The sequence below is a fragment of the Erinaceus europaeus genome, chromosome 14, assembly GCF_950295315.1.
Source record: "Erinaceus europaeus chromosome 14, mEriEur2.1, whole genome shotgun sequence".
Taxonomy (NCBI): Eukaryota; Metazoa; Chordata; class Mammalia; order Eulipotyphla; family Erinaceidae; genus Erinaceus; species Erinaceus europaeus.
Genome location: NC_080175.1, coordinates 100,370,065 through 100,389,347, shown reverse-complemented (window position 1 = coordinate 100,389,347; position 19,283 = coordinate 100,370,065). Strand labels below are relative to the sequence as shown.

The window sequence follows — 19,283 nt, the reverse complement described above, 5'->3', positions numbered from 1 at the left end:
GAGGAACCTCCTCTAGTCTCCAAAAGTGTTTTGTTTGCTGCTATTGCCATCTGTCCCACCAAGCTAGAGTGCCTGTCTCTGCTCACGAGCAGTTCTCAAGAGCAGAAGAAGAGAGCCAAGACAACGAGGATAAGAAGAACTTCATCGAGCTCTTACTGTGCTGTAAGCAGCTTAAATGCACAATCCCATCAATGCTATTATCCCTCCTATGTTTATAACAACAAAACTGAGACAACATGGTTAACTAATATGCCCAACACCAGAAGAGAAGTAGCAAAGATAGAAACGTGTGTACGTACAAATCTGCTAAATTGCTCCTCAAATAATATATCAGGGTCCTTATAAAATCTTGCATTGTTTAACTGAGTACTGCTTTTAGAAATATTAGAAGAAATGTCAAATTAATTAGGTACTCAAAAAACGGAATCTCTACATGTGCTAGTTTGCACATGATGCCAAGTTTGGGAAGTGTTGAAATTGATGTACACATGGGTAGAGCTCTCTGCAGATGTGAGGAAGACCTCTCAGAAAAGGAAATGGTGTTTGCAAAGACATGAAGAGGGGGGGGGAGATAGCATGGTGGTTATATAAACAGACTCTCACCTGAGGATCTGGGGTCCCAGGTTCAATCCTCTGTACCACCATCGGCCAGAGCTGAGCAGTGCTCCAGTAAAAAATTAACTAACTAACTAACTAACTAATTAATTAATTTTAAAAAGACATGAAGACACATGAGAGTGTAATGGATAAGGGGTGGTGGAGACATTATTGAGCTATTATAACTTGAAATCAGCATTTATTCTTTTGACTGGAAATTTGTTTGCAGATGCATATCACTATATTACTGGCCTTATGCTAAGAAATGAAATCCCTTAGGCCCATTAATCAAAAAGCAGTTGAAATACCCCCTGGAGTTTTAAGATCAATTCGTCTTAATGATTACATACCCACAAATAAAAAATCCAGGAAGAGAGGCCACCCAGGTTCAAGTCCCCAGAATCTTCACAAGTGGTGAGGCAGTGCCTCAGGCCTCTCTCTCTCCCTCTCTCCCACTCTACCTCAACCTCCCCTCTCAATTTCTCTATCTCTATCCAAAATAATAAATAAGTAAACAAATACACAGAATATTTTTAAAAGAAAACCCAAGAACAAAAGTCACTGACTTACCAGGTGACAAAGATGTAATCCACCCCAGTGATGACCAGGGATACAGCGTAATGCCAACAAAAGCAGATGCTGAGAAACATGATGTTCTCATGCTCCATTTGATTCCATGCAGGACCACCACGGGGAGGGTAAAGGACAAACCCAACCTGCAGTGGAAACAAAAGCATATTTCCAAGTAAGCGACCACAGTCAGAGATGCTCCGCCTCAAAATGCTTGGTTCTTTGGCCAACAAAGTGCCTCAGTTATTTAAGGCATGTGACCTCCGTTCATGAGAGATTGAGTTTGAATCCTAGAGCTGTGCAAAATGGTAGAGTTCATAGTCGGGCTTCTATTTTTCTTTTTGAAAGGAGCATTTTTCTCTTAAGAAATGCTTGATTCCCAGTTAACAGTAGCTGAGTTAATCCCCATGATCTGAGATGCCTCTGCTAAGACACTAGGTCTTGTTGATCTAGCTGGTAAGTCAAACAGTGTTAACCAGGTCATGTTTTTTTTTTTTGGGGGGGGGGGATCAAGGACATTTAGAGATTAACTTTCAAACTGTTAACAACAATCACCTCTGGGGATGGGAAGACTTCTAGAGACTGTGGTGGTTTGTTGAGTTTTTCTGTTCCACACAGCTGTTTCAGCGTTAGAGCACAAAAAGTTTGTTTTTTCTTTTTTAAATAAGTGAATGCCCATAGCTAACAATACAGTGTAACTGGGAAAATTTCCCCCTAAGATCAGGAAGGAAAGAGCAGTGTCAGACTTGAGCATTTATATTCAGAGTTGTACCAGAAGACCTACTCAGGGTCTTTGTCATGGGCAGTGGTGGGGTGGGTGGGCCACAGAATTTTTGTGTTGGGTGCAATGTGGAGTTATACCCTTGTAATCTTATAAGCTACTGTAAAGTCACTAATAAAAAGTGGGAAATAAAATCTACTAAAATTATGCAAGAAAGGGCAGGGGTAGACAGCATAATGGTTCTGCAAAGAGACTCTCATGCCTGAGGCTCCAAAGTCCCAGGTTCAATGCCCCACACCAGCATCAGCCAGAGTTAACAAGTGCTTTGGTAAAAAACAAAAACGTGTGTGTGTGTGTGCAAGAAAAATTTGAAGGAATGCCAACAGTAAAGGGAGAAGTAAAATTACCAATATCCCCACGTGACAATACCCAGTAGCCAGAAAATCCATAAGCATTTTGAAAGATGATTAGAGGGCTAGGGAAATAACATTATGGTCCTGCAAAAAGCCTCTCATGCCCACGGCACCACTACTGCACTGTGGGCCAGCTCCCCAGTTCTCACAGGCCAGTCTCACTGATGTGCCTACAGCATCGCCCTCACAATCAGCTACCTGCCTGGGGAGTCCTTTGCTCCAACTCCAGGAGACAAAGACGGTTAAACTTCATTTCCAATCTCTTTCTCCTGGGTCTACATGCCTGCATGGCTTATACCTTCTTATCTTTATCTGTCCTTACTTTCTCCTAATGAATGCTCATCTCCCTGAAACATGAAAATAAAAGGCTTTATTCTCTGATACAGGATGCTGAATTTCTAATCCCAGTACCTGTGAATAAGACCTAATCTGTTTCTGACTAGTTTAAACTAGATTAGTACCACCTTTAAAATATTGATCTCTCTTCCAACAAGCAACAAGCGAGGTGTTCCCTGCTGCCTATGGGTGAGAACTGGAATAGCCTATCTTATTTCCAGTCCTGTATTTCAACACTGTATGCCCAAACAGGTGTTTGACCTGCTGTATCAGAGCTGGGTCATCTCAACTTGGCTCAGCATTTTTGCCCTTTCAGAACAAGCATTTGTCTTTCTTAAAGGTCTGACAAAACAAGCCAGGGGAGCTGTCCCTAGGCGATCAGTGAGACTGAGATACGGGTCGGAGTAGAATTCCAGAAGCTTCTTCCATTTTCCTTGAATGTCTTCAAGCCTCTGCTCTGACAGATCACTGCAGAGCAAGATATCAATAGAGTGTTGCATATACTCTCCCACACAGGGACTTAGGAAAGTGTAAATGGTGAAGTGCATTGGCCCGACAGAGTTTTCCCCTTTTAAATTGTACGGCATGATTAAGTTTTTTAGTAGATGTATCTGGTCACCATGTGAGTCAAGAAAGAAGCCATTTTAATAGACTAGAAGTGGGAATTTTTCTACCTTTGCCTATTACCCAATCATGTATACATGAGTCAAAATTTTTTAAATTTTTATTTAAAAAATTTTATTTTTTTAATAAAAAATATTTTTATATTTTATTATCTTTATTTGCTTATTGGGTAGAGGCATCTAGGAATTGAGGGGGAGAGATATATAAAGAGGGAGACAGAGAGACACCTGCAGCCCTGCTTCACCACTTGCGAATCTTCCCCCTGCAGGTGGGGGCCAGGGACTCAAACCCGGGTCCTTGTGCATTGAAACATGTGCACTCAAGCAGGTGTGCCACCACCTGGCCCCACACGAGCCAATTTTTAAAATGGCCTGTCTGAACACTGACCTCAGTTCATATCTTCTAACATATGGGTTCAAGTGTACGTTTTTTTCTGTTTATACACTCACATTATCCATATATGGAGTAGTCAGAGCAAAAAAGGCATGAAAAGCACAGGAGCTGGTCTAATCTCTGAGTCCCTGTCAGTCTGAGCTCACAGCCCATGGTCACACCTGGGAACATTCTAGGCTGCTCTCATTTCAGGACCCAGTGAGGGCAGGTCCTGGAGAGGCCCGCAGACATGGGCCCTAGCCCACCTGTATGTTAGCATTCAGGCTCAGGATAAATCACTAAAGTCATGGGTACCTTAGAATAGACCTAAAATACACTCCTAGCTTCTTCCAACATGAAGACCCCCAAATCTCATCTGCTATATTCTTACCTTTAGATTCGTGATTATTAAACAATTTGTTCTGCTTTATATCTTAGTATATAACTTTCAGCCACCAAGCTGCAGAGGCTACCATGACACCAACCTGACTTCCCTGGGCAGACGCCCTCACCATATGTCCTGGAGCCTCCCCTCCCCAGAGCCCTGCCCCACTAGGGAAAGACAGAGACAGGCTGGGGTTCCTGCATGCCTCTCTCATTTCATACCAAATGATATTGCATCTCCTGATCCCAACCTAATCAATGCAACAAGTGCCACCTCAGCATGCTTCACTTCAGACTGTGTCCAGAGACGTCAGGCATGGAATGTCAGCCTCATTACTCGGGTGAGGTCTTTCCTTTCATAGGATTCTCTAATTCCATTTCGGGTGGTCCACTTCCTAACAAAGTCCCAAAACCTAGACATAGACCAGGTCCCATGAGATAGAGCATATGGTCACATGTGTCCATAAATTAGGGCAAAATATATACCTGGAAGCAAAAGTTCACAATAGTCTGCAGTGAGTCAGTATATGCAACAAGCAAGTAGAAAGACCTAAAAAGACACCATAAAGTTCCTAATGAAATAGTTTCTTCTTTGACCTAGATATCCTCCTCACCTACTTCCTATTATTCTTCCTCAGTCACTCCAAAGCTAACCTTACCAAAGTAAGGACTGCAGAAGCTGAATAAGGGCAAGAGACTGGCAGACTTTAACGATGACTCTTTAGTCACTATCAGACCACCCCATCAGCTGGGGCCCTAGTCGGGGAGTCCTGAGATTCCCAAACAGACTTGATGGGCCTAGACCTCAAATAAATCCCTCTCTCCGTTGTTACCAGTCATCTCCATCAGGAACAACACAATAGACCCCTTTGTGGGCCCCCATAGGACCTTCCCCTCAATGTGGATCAACAATGGTAGAGAATGTTCCAGCCTCTGAAAGGAGGCTGGACAACATATTCTATCTTCCACATGAGGAAGATGGGTCCTGAAATTGGGGCAGCTTGGAATGTTCCTACTCATGACCACAGAATGTGAGCTCAGATCTACAGGGATGCAGAGGTCACACAGGCTCCTACGCTAAATATGGGCCTCAGATCAGATCAGATCAATGGGGTTTATAGTCAACAATATTTATACTCCTTTCCCATATTAGGGAGCTATTCTCTTTCCTGATCCAGCTTTCTGGTCCTTTTTTCAGCCATAAGAAAGAACATCTCCCCAGATAATAAATTGGATCCACCTGCATATCAGATGTCAGGCTCAGGGGAAAAAAAAAACACAAAAAACTAATATAGTTATGGGCCCTTTGGAATATAACTAAAATAGGCCTACTAACTATCTACAAAACGGAGACCCTTAATTTTCATCTGCACTATTCTAGCCTTTAGGTTCATGATTAGTCAACAATTTGTTTGGCTTTGTATGTTAACTCTTCTTTCAGCCACCAGGTTCCAGATGCCAGCATGGTGCCAACCAGACTTCCCTGGGTCTTGTCAATATTTCCATTTTATAAATAAATATTTTTTAAAAAGTGGTCTCTCTAAAAAAAAATTATCCCAGGATGACAACTACCTTCCATCAAAGCTACATGAGTGTATAGAGGGCCATAGTATTAAGTATTTTAATTTAAAAACAATAAAGATGGGAGATAAGTCATCAGCATTCAACTCAAAAACTAGAAGCCCAGAGTCAGGCGGGAGCGCAGCAGGTTAAGTGCACGAAGCGCAGGGACTGGCGTAAAAGTCCCGGTTCGAGCCCCCAGCTCCCCACCTGCAGGGGAGTCGCTTCCCAGGCGGTGAAGCAGGTCTTCAGGTGTCTGTCTTTCTCTCCCCCTCTCTGTCTCCCCTCCTCTCTCCATTTCTCTCTGTCCTTTCAACAGCAACGGCATCAATAACAACAATAATAACTACAAAAACAATAAAACAACAAGGGCAATAAAAGAGAAAAGAAATAATTTTTAAAAAATAAAAAAACCTTGGAGCAGAATACAACTTTATAACTTTAAATTGAACATAAGGATAATGATGAACCTTTAAAGGGGGGAGACAGAGAGGGAGAGACACCTGCAGCCTTACTTCACCACCAGTGAAGTTTCCCCTGCAGGTGTGGGCTGGGGTCTTGAACCTGGGTCCTTGCTCAGTGTAGTGCTTGTGCTCAGTGAGGTGTGCCACTACCCAGCCCCATAGGTGCTATTTCTTTAGTTGAAGTCAAAGAGCTTTGTGTTTTTGACATTTTTTAAATTCAGGTTTACTAAGAGCTGCATATATCTGACTTTGAGGCATAAAGCAGGACTTCATACACACACTGAGAACTGACTTCCGTAGTTTCAGCTGACTTTCTTATTATCATGTCGATACATACAGTAAAGGACAAGAAAGGAGGCAAACAGAAAAACCCATGATACAGCGGAGTGGCTGCTGTCACCAGTCAGCACTGACGGCTCTCCCTGACCAGAAGGGATACCTTTCCAATCCCTTCCTTCCCTCTTTCTCTTCCTCCTCTCCTCCCTACCAGTTCTTTCTTATCACTACTCATGTGAGACATAAATCCTTTAAAGAGTTCTAGCTCCTCATCCCAAATCCCTGCTCTCTGTTGATGAGAAATCTTTTCTGCTTCTCTTCTCTCCTCTCCTCTCCTCTCCTCTCCTCTCCTCTCCTCTCCTCTCCTCTCCTCTCCTCTCCTCTCCTCTCCTCTCCTCTCCTCTCCTCTCATCTCATCTCCTCTTCTCTTTTTGCCTCCAGGGTTATTGCTGGGGCTCGGTGCCTGCACTACAAATCCACTGCTCCTGGAGGCTATTTTCCCCCTCTTTTTAATTTTTTAATATTTATTTATTTACTTTCTGTTTTGTTGCCCTTGTTTTTTATTATTGTTGTAGTTATTGTTGTTGTTATTGATATCGTCGTTGTTGGATAGGACAGAGAGAAATGGAGAGAGGAGGGGAAGACAGAGGGGGAGAGAAAGACAGACACCTGCAGACCTGCTTCACCGCCTGTGAAGCGACTCCCCTGCAGGTGGGGAGCCGGGGGCTCGAACCAGGATCCTTACGCTTGTCCTTGTGCTTTGCGTCTCATGCACTTAACCCACTGCGCTACCGCCCGGCCCCCTGAGAAATATTTTCTAAGTTGCCTCTGATTAAACTACATACACATTTCATCTCAGACGTTCTTTCCTCCTATATGTGTACCTTAGATCATGGTTTCTCAGTATCTAGACACTATTTGTTTACTTCATAGAATACATACTCCAACAACACATGAGGTTTAGGAAGTCAACAGAATAAAATAATTTTAGATTTCAAGTCAGTCCATCCACATTTCTATCCTAGATCCATTACGTGATCCCAGGACTGCAACTTGGTCTCTCTCAGTTTTCTTTACCAGTGAATGGGAGACAGAGATTATAACAAGGAATCAGGCCATTGTACGAACAAGATGAGACGCCGTGTGCATAAAGGTCTCATACAGTGACTAGACCATAGTTGTTTCTCAGAATAATAGTAATAATAATAAAGCTTCTCCTTCTTTTATTTCTTTTTTCCTGTGTGGTGAAGATGTGTATATCTAGCTTCCTTTGAAGATGCTCCATCAATATTCCCACCAGAGCCGATGGGCCATCCACCCAAAATGTCACCTGTCAGAGGGTCATATTTTCTACTGCAAGGAACATATCAGAAGTCGTTGGGTTCCCAAGCAAAGTGCCACACCCAAGAAAGAAAAGCTACTGGTAGAGATACCAGGTACTGTTGGTCTGCTTCTAGTTCTGCTTCTGGAATCCCTTCTGTTACGTTGCTTGACGTTGTGTCTATTTACATGGTCATTCTGTTACATTGGTTTGGTCTCACTCCCGCTGCCTCTGGGAGATTTTGGTCTAGTCTTTGCCTTTTCGTGCTTCTTCCTTCTCCCCGCCCCCTATCCTACATACTTCTTTGGTTCCTGACTCTTCCGCCGGAGGAGAGAGAGAAAAGAGAGAGAAGGACAAGATTGTGATTAGCGATAGCTTGGACTGCGCTGTATTCCACGTGAATAAAGAAATACTGCTCCCCGCTCAGCCATGAGTCCCTGGTCGTCTGTCTCCCGTCCGCGAAGCTAGCCCGGCATATTGGCGCCCTGAACTTTGACTGACAAGGTACATTAACTGGAGGCCCCAACTCACCTGCCAGAACCAGGTCCCTTGAAACAGGACCAAGCTTGACAGCAAGAGGTCCAGAGTCACAATGTGGGTCCGTACAAAGAGCTGCATGAAGGCCACCACAGCAGCGAGCAAGATGACCAGGAACAGTAGCTGGTGTACAAATATGTCCAACATTTCCCGGCCGTGGGTGTGGTTGTAGAAGATAAAAGCTGGTGGGGTGGAGGGGACAGGCTGTTTGTCAATGAGACCAGGGACTGAGGCTTCTCTCTTTTATTCTCTCTCTCCCCACCTCTCATCCCCTACCAATATACACGCACACGCGCGCGCGCGCGCACACACACACACACACACACACACACACCCAAGAGATCATTCCCACTAACTCTTTTAAATGGGATTTTGAAAATGTAACAAACACGCCTTCTTCCTGTCCCTACCTGTACAGCCTCCTCCAACACATTGTGACATTTCAGCTAAAGATATTTCACACCATCTACTTATTCAGGATGCTTTGGAGAATAATGACAAGAAGTTGAGAAACTGGAGTGAATGCAGTGAGTGACACACAACCTGGAGTTTATGTCCATTGGAAGGGACAAGCCTGTGGGGCTAAGAGGTGGCACACCCAGTTAAGCGCACACGGTACAGTGCACAAGGACCCAGGTTCAAGTCCCTGGTCCCCTCCTGCAGGGGAAAGCTCCAGGAGTGGTGGAGTAGGGCTGCAGGTGACTGTCTTTCCCCTCTCTATCTCTCTCTTACCTCTCAAGTTCTCTCTGTCTCTATCCAGTACTAAATAAATTTTAAAAATAAATGAAAAAAGTAAAATAAAAAACCCCTATACACAAATCATATGCAAGCGTTTTGTTAGGAATGCAAGCTGCTCTAGAAGTGCCCAGGATGTCCTACCTGCACTTTTTAAAATAAATATCTTTATTTTTATTTTTTTAAATAATTTTTTGTTTTGTTTTTGTTTTTTTACTGATGTCGTTGTTGGATAGGACAGAGAGAAATGGAGAGAGGCGGGGAAGACAGAGAGGGGGAGAGAAAGACAGACACCTGCAGACCTGCTTCACCGCCTGTGAAGCGACGCCCCTGCAGGTGGGGAGCCGGGGGCTCGAACTGTGATCCTTATGCCAGTGCTTGAGCTTTGCAACACGTGCGCTTAACCCGCTGCGCTACCACCCGACTCCCCTACCTGCACTTTTTAAGTCCATGGTCAGAATACAGTTTCAGCATCATCTTTTTCATTTAGGTGTGGAGGCAAAGATGCTCATCCAGATATCAGATCACTATGTGCTGGTGGCTTTTGGTTCTCATCTTTCATCCAGTTCTTATTTTTTCAAAGAACTGGCAAAACATTTCTTTGGTTTTTTTCTCGTTCTCTTTCTCCCCTCCCCCCCTTTTTAAAAAAATTTTTTATTTATTTATTTATTCCCTTTTGTTGCCCTTGTTGTTTTATTGTTGTAGTTATTATTGTTGTTGTCGTTGTTGGATAGGACAGAGAGAAATGGAGAGAGGAGGAGAAGACAGAGAGGAGGAGAGAAAGACAGACACCTGCAGACCTGCTTCTTCACCGCCTGTGAAGCGACTCCCCTGCAGGTGGGGAGCCGGGGTTCGAACCGGGATCCTTATGCCGGTCCTTGTGCTTTGCGCCACCTGCGCTTAACCCGCTGCGCTACAGCCCGACTCCCCGTCCCCCCTTTTTTTATCAGAGCACTTCTCAGCTCTGGATTATGGTGGTGCGGGGGACTGAACCTGAGACTTCAGAGCCTCAGGCACAAGAGTATTATGCTATCTCCTCCACCCTAAAGAATTTTGATGATTTATTTACTTACTTGTTTTACTTATTTACTATTGGATAGAGACAAAGAGAAATTGAGAAGGAAGGGGAGGGAGGGATGGGGGAGAGAAGGGAGAGAGGCCTACAGCACCACCCTCCCCGCAGGCGGGCACTGAGGACTGAGTCCAGATCCTTGCACACGGTAACAGACTAGCCTTGTAAAACGGCTTTTGTTCAGATGTGGGGACACGTGGTCAGTTAGGAAATGACCATCTCCTAATAATTTGGAGGAATTTTAATTCTCTAATTAGTCTGTTATTTATATGTGCAATAAATAAAAACAGATCATCTTAATGTTTGTTTATGTATTAAACAGACTGATGGAACAAAATGGTTTTCATTAACTTTCACAAGCAGGACCTCGTATTTTTAAAACAGCTTAATTTTTTCTTAATATTTTCTCCTTCAAGGATTTTCTTTCTTTCTTTATCTCTTTAGAATAGGGGCAGAGAAAAATAGAGGGAAGGGGGAGTTAGAGAGAGAGGGATAGAGAGAGAGAGAGAAAAACAGAGACAGAGACACCTGCAGCCTGGCCTCACCACTCGTGAAGCTTTCCCCCCGCAGGTGGGAACCAGGGGCTTGAACCCGGGTCCTTGCACACTGTAACGTGTGTGCTCCACCAGGTGCGTCACCACCTGGCCCCTGGGCCTCATATTTTTATGTAACGGATTTATTTTTCACTCCGATCATCGTGTAATGGTGTGATTTTTATCATATCAATATGCACTCTGATGTGAGTGACCCCCCCCCCATTTCAAGATAATCATCACTCTGAGCTCAGTTTCACCTATTAAAGCACTGGTAAGATCTAGGATAATCCAGAGGTAGATGAATTATCCTAGAACTTATGATGGGTGGTTCTTGAAGATATTTGAGATGTCAATAAAGCACATTGAATGACTGTGCTTATCTAGGTGTACTGATGAATCCTTTTTAAAAAAATGTTTTTATTTTTTAAGTATTTTTATTTATTATTGGATAGGGACAGAAAGAAATTGAGAGGGAAAGGGGAGACAGAGAGGGAGAGAGAGACAGAGAGACACCTGCAGTCCTGCTTCACCACTTGTGAAGCTTCCCCGCGCAGGTGGGGCCAGGGACTTGAACCTGGATCCTTGCGCACTGTCATGCGAGCGCTTAACCAGGTGCGCCACCACCTGGCTCCCTGATGAATCCTTAATGGGGAAATTGTTGGCATCCTGCTGGTTCACCCTACCCCAAACAGCTGGCACCAAGATATTAAATAAATATGACTATAAATATTCAATAATAGTGAAAGATGCAAGAAAATACTTGAGCTTACCCTCCACAAATAAGGCATTTGACAGCATTAACTTGGTCAAGGAGGCAGGAAGTGAACTGACAGTGTAACATAAGATGTTTGTTGTCCCCAGGAGACCAAAGAAAAAGTACATAGTCCAATGATGCCAGCTGGTGAGTTGAGTCCATCGGCTCTCTTTATAGTCATACAAGGTGAAGCGGGGGCCCCCAGTGGTGAACTGTTCCCCCAACATGCCTGTAGAAAAAAGAATGACAGTGTGAGCAACCCCCTCTGTTATTTTACCGAGAAAGCACACAGATACTGGAGCATTAGCCCACTGCTGAAAACCATCTTGTATATTACGTCCTCCAACACATCATGACATTTCCAGCTAACTTCATTTTATTTTATTTATTAGATAGCGACAGAGAGAAAGTGAGAGGGAAGGGGGAGATAGAGAGAGGGAGAGAGACAGAGACGCCTGCAGCCCTGCTTCACCACTTGCGAAGATTTCCCCCTGCAGGTGGGGACCAGGGGTTTGAACCTGGGTCCTTGAGCATTTTAACATGAGGCTTAACCAGGGGCACCACTGCCTGCCCCCCCCCCCCACTAGCTTCTTTGCATTCAAGATGCTTTGAGTGATAACAATGACAGGAGCAGAGAAGTCAGAGCTGTCATGATAACGAGGACCCTTCTTTCTGACTTGGCTCTTCAGAGTTGAGCAGTGGTGCTTGATCCTCAACTTAGATCCGTATCACAACTTTGACAGCTGCTTCAGATGCTCAAAACTGATGACTTCAATTTTTATCTGACTCTAATGACTTCATTAATTCTGAATGGGCCAGGGTCTGATATCTGTGAGCTCAGTCTTACAAAGGTGACGTACTCCCTTTTCACACACAACATCTCTGAGTATCTGGGAGAAGGAAGTGGTTCAGAGTAGGAAGTGGTTCAGGATAAAAGGCTAAAGCTTAGCTGATCTTCAATTAAACATAACTGAGGACGCACAGAGCAGCAGGACAATTTGTGCAGCCATGTCCAGAGAAGTTTCTTTCTTTCTTCCTTCCTTTTTTTTTTCCTTTTTTTTTTTTCTTTTACCAGCTCTGTCTCATGGCGGTGCGGGGGTTTGAACCTGGGGACAGGGAGCCTCCAGCACAAAAGTCTCTTTGCAGAATCATTATTATGTATCTAGCCACACTCAACAGAGAATTTTCTTAAAGATGCCTCTTTCTCTACTAATCTATGGGATTTGATAAGGAATAGTCTTTCTTTGGAAATGGTTGCTCTGTGGCATGATGGTCACAGCAGAACAGAACAAAACAAAACACTACTGTTGGCATGAAGAGAGTACAAAGGAAACCCAGAGGAAACGGGGAAAATGTGACTTTCATGAAAGAGACTGAAGAGGAGCTGGAACAGTACAGGACATTTTCACAGACTTTTCAAAGTCAATAGACTGGCCTTAGATGTCAACTGCTCTAAACTTCCACCACAGCTTAGGAAGCCCAAAGGAAATAAAAGCACAAGGAAGCAATTGAATTTTTTTTCTCCCTTTGGGAGGACGGACTCAGATTCTCTATGGGGAGCAGAAGGTGGGAGTTCTGGCTTCTGTCACTGCTTCTCCGCTGGACATGGGTGTTGGCAGGTGGACCCACACCCCCAGCCTGTGTCTGTCTGTCCCTCGTGGGGCAGGGCTCTAGGGAGGGGAGGCTCCAGGACACATGGTGAGGGCGTCTGCCCAGGGAGGGCAGGGTGGCGTCATGGTAGCATCTGCAGCTTGGTGGCACCACTCCATTCTCCTCTGTCTTTTTTAGCACCTTTCGCCAATTTATAGATAGTTTATAATATTCCACTTGTTTTTTCTTTGTCCCTTCCTCTAGTTTCTCTCCTACTGTCCTGGAAATCTTGCTCTTACTTGGAATTACCAGGATTTAAAGTGTGTTGTTTTTTTATTTGAGAGCCAGCCAGGTGTTGTCCTCAAGCTATCTTGATTCTGCCCCCGTTGAATCTTTTATTTTTTTAAATATATTTTTATTTTCCCTTTTTGTTGCCTTTTTTTAAAATCATTGTTGTTGTGGTTATTATTGTTGTTGTCGTTGTTGGATAGGACAGAGAGAAATGGAGAGAGGAGGGGAAGACAGAGGGGGAGAGAAAGACAGACACCTGCAGACCTGCTTCACCGCTTGTGAAGTGACTCCCCTGCAGGTGGGGAGCTGGGGGCTCAAACCAGGATCCTCATGCTGGTCCTTGCGCTTTGTGCCGCGTGTGCTTAACCCACTGCGCTACCACCTGACTCCCTTGTTGAGTCTTTCCTATGATCAGTTGATTGTTTTATGTCATTTTGGAAAAGTGTGTTTCTGACAGAGCTTACTTGTTCAAACATCAGAATAATTGATGCCACTTTAAATTCTCTAACTTAGCCTTTGAGAAAATTTCACCTTGAGAGGTCAACAAATTAATGACCATAAATGACTTTTGGGGGCTAGGTGGTGGCACATATAGCTGAGTGCACATATTACAATGTGCAAGGGCCTGGGTTCATGCCCTTGGTCCCCACTTTCATGGGGAAAGTTATGCAAGTGGTGAGGCAGGGCTTCAGGTGTCTCTCTTTCTCTCTATCACCCCCTTCCCTCTCGATTTCTGTCTCTCTCCAATAAATAAATAAATAAAGATATTTTTTAAAATTATAAAAAAATTAAATAAAATAAATAATAGCTTATTAGAGATACAATTTTTTGTATAAGCATTAAGGTCACCTTCTAAAATTTTTATCATGATATAAATTACAATTAGAGTTGTGTCTAAATAAACTTGTGTCTAAATCACAGTTCAGAGCCGTGTCTAAAGAAACGTGTCACTTTAGGGTGGGGTGGGACAATGAGTGTTCACAAGTTGTTCATGAATTGAGTAAGTTCTGGGGTATAAGTACAACATAGTGAGCATAGTTCACAGCACACATACTGTATATTTGAGAGCTGCTGAGAGCAGATCTTAAAAGTTCTCATCATGGGAGTCGGGCGGTAGTGCAGCGGGTTAAGCGCAAGTGGCGCAAAGCTCAGGGACCCGAATAAGGATCTCGGTTCGAACCCCCGGCTCCCCACCTGCAGGGGAGTCGCTTCACAGGCGGTGAAGCAGGTCTGCAGGTGTCTGTCTTTCTCTCCCCCTCTCTGTCTTCCCCTCCTCTCTCCATTTCTCTCTGTCCTATCCAACAGTGATGACATCAAGAACAACAACAATAATAACTACAACAATAAAAAAAAACAAGGGCAACAAAAGGGAATAAATAAATACATAAATACAATATAGTGTTTTAAAAAAGTTCTCATCATATTGAAGTTGCCTCCTTTTCCCTTGTCTCCCTTTGGATGGGTTTTGGAGGAGTCGTGTGAAGCGAGATCAGACAGGAAGAGAGGGATGAATACAGGACGGTCCCACATATAGACAGGACTTCACAAACAAGAACAGAAGGGGAACATAGACTAATGTTTTGGCTGCGTTTGGTGAATTTCACCAGAGCAAAAGACTCTGGGGAAAGATGGCAGGGAGGGAGAGGGGAGGGGGTGGCTTTGGGGTCCTGGTGCATGATGGTGAGAGCGTTTTGCAGACAATTACGGTGAGATGAAAATGTTACCTACATGTCAACAACTGTGCTGTAAACCATTAGCCCCTAGTAAGATGGCATTTAGCTATTTTAAAATTAATTTAAATTTAACATTTATTGTGGTCTTTTAAAATATATATATATATTTATTTATTGGATACAAAGGAAAGGAAAGGAAAGGAAAGGAAAGGAAAGGAAAGGAAAGGAAAAGAAAGGAAAGGGAAGGAAAGGAGGAGGTAGAGAGGGAGAGAGCCAGACACCTGCAGCCCTGCTTCACCACTCGTGAAGCTTTCCCCAGGCAGGTGGAGACTGGGGGCTCGAACTCGGGTCTCTGCACATTATAACATGTATTTTCTACCAGGTGTACCACCGCCTGGCCTCGGTAATCATTTCTTAATTAATAAAATGTAAAATCATATCTCATATGTCTGAAATTATTGCAGTATCACATATCAGTGAAAAATAATTCATTTTACAAAGTCCTTGCTCTGATACTGAATTTTCCGTTTGCATGTAAAGATACCCAAAGGGAGAAAATAGAACACAGAAATGGTCCACTCACCAGTCAAAGCCATGAGGATGATTATAATTCCCTCTGAAATCTCTATCCGCTGGAATAAGGCTTTGGAGCCAACGTAGGAGGCCCGCTTGTGCTTCCTGCAAGCGTACTTCAGAAAGTTCTTTGTGCTCCACCACATACCCATGACAATGAAGAAGGTCCCAGGAATGGCATGGCCTCTGAAACTCCCCATGTCTACCAACACAAAGACATGCTGAAAATGGAGACGTCTTGTTTCTAGAACTTCGTCAAACATCACCTGTTCTCCTAAAGTACACTACATTCTGAGGATCACAGGTACATCACTCATATGTGCAGGAAAGTAATATGAACAAATCACTTTTATTTTTGAAACTTGAAATGATATGAAACGGCCTTTAAGTTTTAAGAAATTTCAAAGCCTTCAGAATGAGAAAAAAAATTAGTGCTTATCAAATATCTGTGTTCTTCTCCACACCCTTCTCCCTTTGTTCCAGGGGAATGAGAACCAGGCCTCTAGTTCTGGCCAGTGGGTTATGGCATCTGTTGCATCCAGGTGTTCGGGCCTGGGCAGTCTATTCAGATGGACACTAAGCTGAATCAAACCATAAGCTCTATTCCACAATTGCCACATGACTGAACAACAATAAAGAAACCTATCTTCTATTGTTAGTCAGTTCTACTCAGTTAGTTCTCTATTCTATTCTATTCTGTTCTAATCTGTCTTGAATGATAGGAGTTTTAAGTTGTGTGACCAGACCTTTGTTTAAATAGATTGTACTATCAACATAGCAATGAGGAGAGAGTTTAGAATAATCTTTGTAGACCTGACAGCAAATAAAATACAATGAAGTTCTTGGAAAGGGACTGTAGCATTCCTTGGACCAACAGAGTCCTTATATTTCCTTGTGGGGACTGAACCCTGTAGTTCAGGCTGGATTTCTTTAGGTCACTTCCACAGTCCTTAAACATAACTGTCAAGGTTCAAGGAGGATTCATAAATCTGACTTTAAACAGTGACAGTCTCTTCAGTTGCCCAGCTGAGAGCCTTGATGGGCATCTCAGCACACTTCTGAATCCTCTCAATCATACAAGAAAGTCTGACTCGCTATACCACGCCAAGTTAAATACAGCTTTTTGTTCTAATTCTCAGTTGAGGGGCAATATTTGGATCACGTCCCTTAAATTCTGAGTCTTCACTTTTTTAATTAATAGAAGTGGCCTACATGATACTGAGAGTTCCTCCTCTAACACTCAGTACTCTAACATTCTGATGGTTTATTATCTTAATCATGATCTCTTTTATTTTTATTAGATAGAACAGAGAGAAATTGAGAGAGGATGGGGAAAGAAGGGGAGAGAGAAAGATAGACACCTGCAGACCTGCTTCATGACTAGTGAAGTAGACCCCCTGCAGGTGGGGAGTGGAGGCTCGAACCCAGGTTCATATACTTGGTAATACGGCCCCCTCTTAATCACCATCTTTATCACTGTACTACTGAGTTCTGTTTGTCAATCTAAGTCATTTTAAGAAATGCTAATTCGTATTTCTCCCAGTCCTGGAACCTCTGGGGCTTTGCTTGTTTTCCTTCAAGCTTCTCTTGACCCACACCATTTAGTACTGCATCTGTTGACCTTAACCAAATCAATGCGATCAGTACCATCGTGACATATTTCCCTTCAGACTGTACCCAGAGATGCCACGCCAGCTCCAATACTCTGCCACCAAGTTGCAGATGCTACCATGACGCCATCCTGACCTCCCTGCGCAGACAACCTCATCCATGTGTCCTGGAGCCTCCCCTCCCCAGAGCCCTGCCCCACTAGGGACAGACAGACACAGGCTGGGGGTGTGGGTCCACCTGCCAACACCCATGTCCAGCGGAGAAGCAATGACAGAAGCCAGACCTTCCACTTTCTGCTCCCCATAAAGAATTTGGGTCCAGACTCCCAGAGGGATAAAGAACAGGGAAGCTTCCAGTGGAGGGGATGGGACACAGAACTCTGGTGGTGGGAACTGTGTGGAATTGTCCCCCTATGATCTTACAATCTTGTTCATCATTATTTAACCTCTAATAATAATTTAAAAAAAGAAATGCTGGAGATCAAGCCAGTATCATACGTATAAGCCATTCTCCCAATTTTCTTTCTTCTTTTTAATTCGTAATTTGTTAATGAGACAAGACTGTGGAATAAGAAGGGTGTGATTCCACACAGTTCCCACCATCAGAGTTCCATATACCCCACCCCCTTAGAAGCTTCCCTATTCTTTATCTCTCTGGGAGGATGGACCCAAATTCTTTATGGGGAGCAGAAGGTGGGAGTTCTGGCTTCTGTCATTGCTTCTCCGCTGGACATGGGTGTTGGCAGGTGGACCCACACCCCCAGCCTGTGTCTGTCTGTCCCTAGTGGGGCAGGGCTCTGGGGAGGGGAGGCTCCAGGACACATGGGTGAGGGCGTCTGCCCAGGGAGGTCAGGATGGTGTCATGGCAGCGTCTGCAGCTTGGTGGCTGAAAAGCATTAAGAGGTAAAGCAGAAATGAGAGAGAAAGACACACACACACACACACACACACACACACACACACACACACACACAGAGAGAGAGAGAGAGAGAGAGAGAGAGAGAGAGCTCACACAAAACACTGATCCAACATAACACCCAGGGAGTTCTTGCTGCTCCCAAGTTGTGCCTGAGACTGACGCCAGATTTTCACATATATGAAGCAAGCTCTCTCCCACAGCACCTCCTTGGGCCTATCTTACTAGTCTAATGATCAGACCAGTCAAAGAATCTAGAAAGGCTGAAGGAAAATTTTTGCTCTTTTTTTTTTTTTTAGGGACCCAACTAACACAGTGTTAGTCCTGGCAATGAACATGGCATCTCTTTTACTTCACTTTCATCAAGGAGGAAACTAAAATAAAGGGTCTGAAATTCTCAGCCATCGCTTTGCTCTCTTCTCCTCAGACACACTCTCGCTAGGCCTGCGTTTTGTTCTCTGTTTTACTGTTGTCTCCGGTACGACTGACTGCAAAATTCTAGTCCAGCATTTGAGTAAATCTCACGCTAAAGAGCAGACACATTTCTCTTAGAAGGAAAACGCAGGGCTTTCCTCACGGACAAAGCACAACATACTTGCCAGGCACCCAACAGAAACGTTACAGAAAACCACCAGGACAGCAGATGAGACGAGTCCTCCCCCAGCATTCTGCACCATGTACAATCCCTTGTGGGGACAGGGGGCAGTGAAGCTTGAAACAGTGGCTGTGAGATTCAGTCCCAGGCCTCCCACTGTGGTTCCCCCACAAACTTATACCCCTCCTCATCAGCAGCAAGATCAACAGACGATCTGCTCTGAATGACACCTCTGGGCAACAGGAGAAATAAACTCCTGATACTCCGCCCCTTTTCTTTTGATCACCCCCAATGGCACGCCATTCAAAAAGGAAATATTCGGAACTTGCACTTAGAGATAGTGGGTGAACCCCAAATGTAAGTCACGTGTGAGGGGCTAGTTCTCAGTGTTGCTGCCACACAGGCTCTGAGCAGACGTGGATGCAGAGAGGCGCAGAGGGACTGGGGGTAGTGAGCTGCCTGCCCTTGTTTCTGACCTGGGTTTGAGCTCGGACTCCACCACACTGGAGGAGGCTTCAGAGGCTCGGTCTCTTCCACACACTCTCTTTCTGACTCTCTATATAGATAAATAAGTAAGTAAATAAATAACAGAGAAACTTTTAAAAAGAACTTATCATTTCTTAGTGGGATCTCAGCCAAATTACTTACTTTAACAAAAAGGAATATCATAGGGTCAGATTTCACCTTGAGCAAGCACCATAAATCAATTTCCCTAGCTTTGAAATGTCACTCATATTTCAAGAACCATTTGAAAATTTCAGTG

At 44.0% G+C, this 19,283-nt stretch overlaps 1 protein-coding gene across 4 annotated transcripts in view; it reads right to left on the bottom strand.

Moving 5' to 3' along the window:
- Positions 1–19,283, bottom strand: part of LOC103128200 (transmembrane protein 45A) — a 150,107-nt gene that overhangs the window by 20,835 nt on the left and 109,989 nt on the right. For 3 of the 4 annotated variants that reach the window (XM_060172202.1, XM_060172203.1, XM_060172204.1), the window contains exons 2-5: positions 15,410–15,601; positions 11,289–11,501; positions 8,170–8,357; positions 1,168–1,313 (exon numbers count right to left, since the gene is read on the bottom strand). In XM_060172202.1, the coding sequence (XP_060028185.1) occupies positions 1,168–1,313; positions 8,170–8,357; positions 11,289–11,501; positions 15,410–15,599 (737 nt within the window). In that variant the 5' untranslated portion in view covers positions 15,600–15,601. Of the gene's footprint in view, positions 1–1,167; positions 1,314–8,169; positions 8,358–11,288; positions 11,502–15,409; positions 15,621–19,283 lie in introns of all 4 variants that reach the window. The other variant, XM_060172201.1, reaches the window with a different exon arrangement.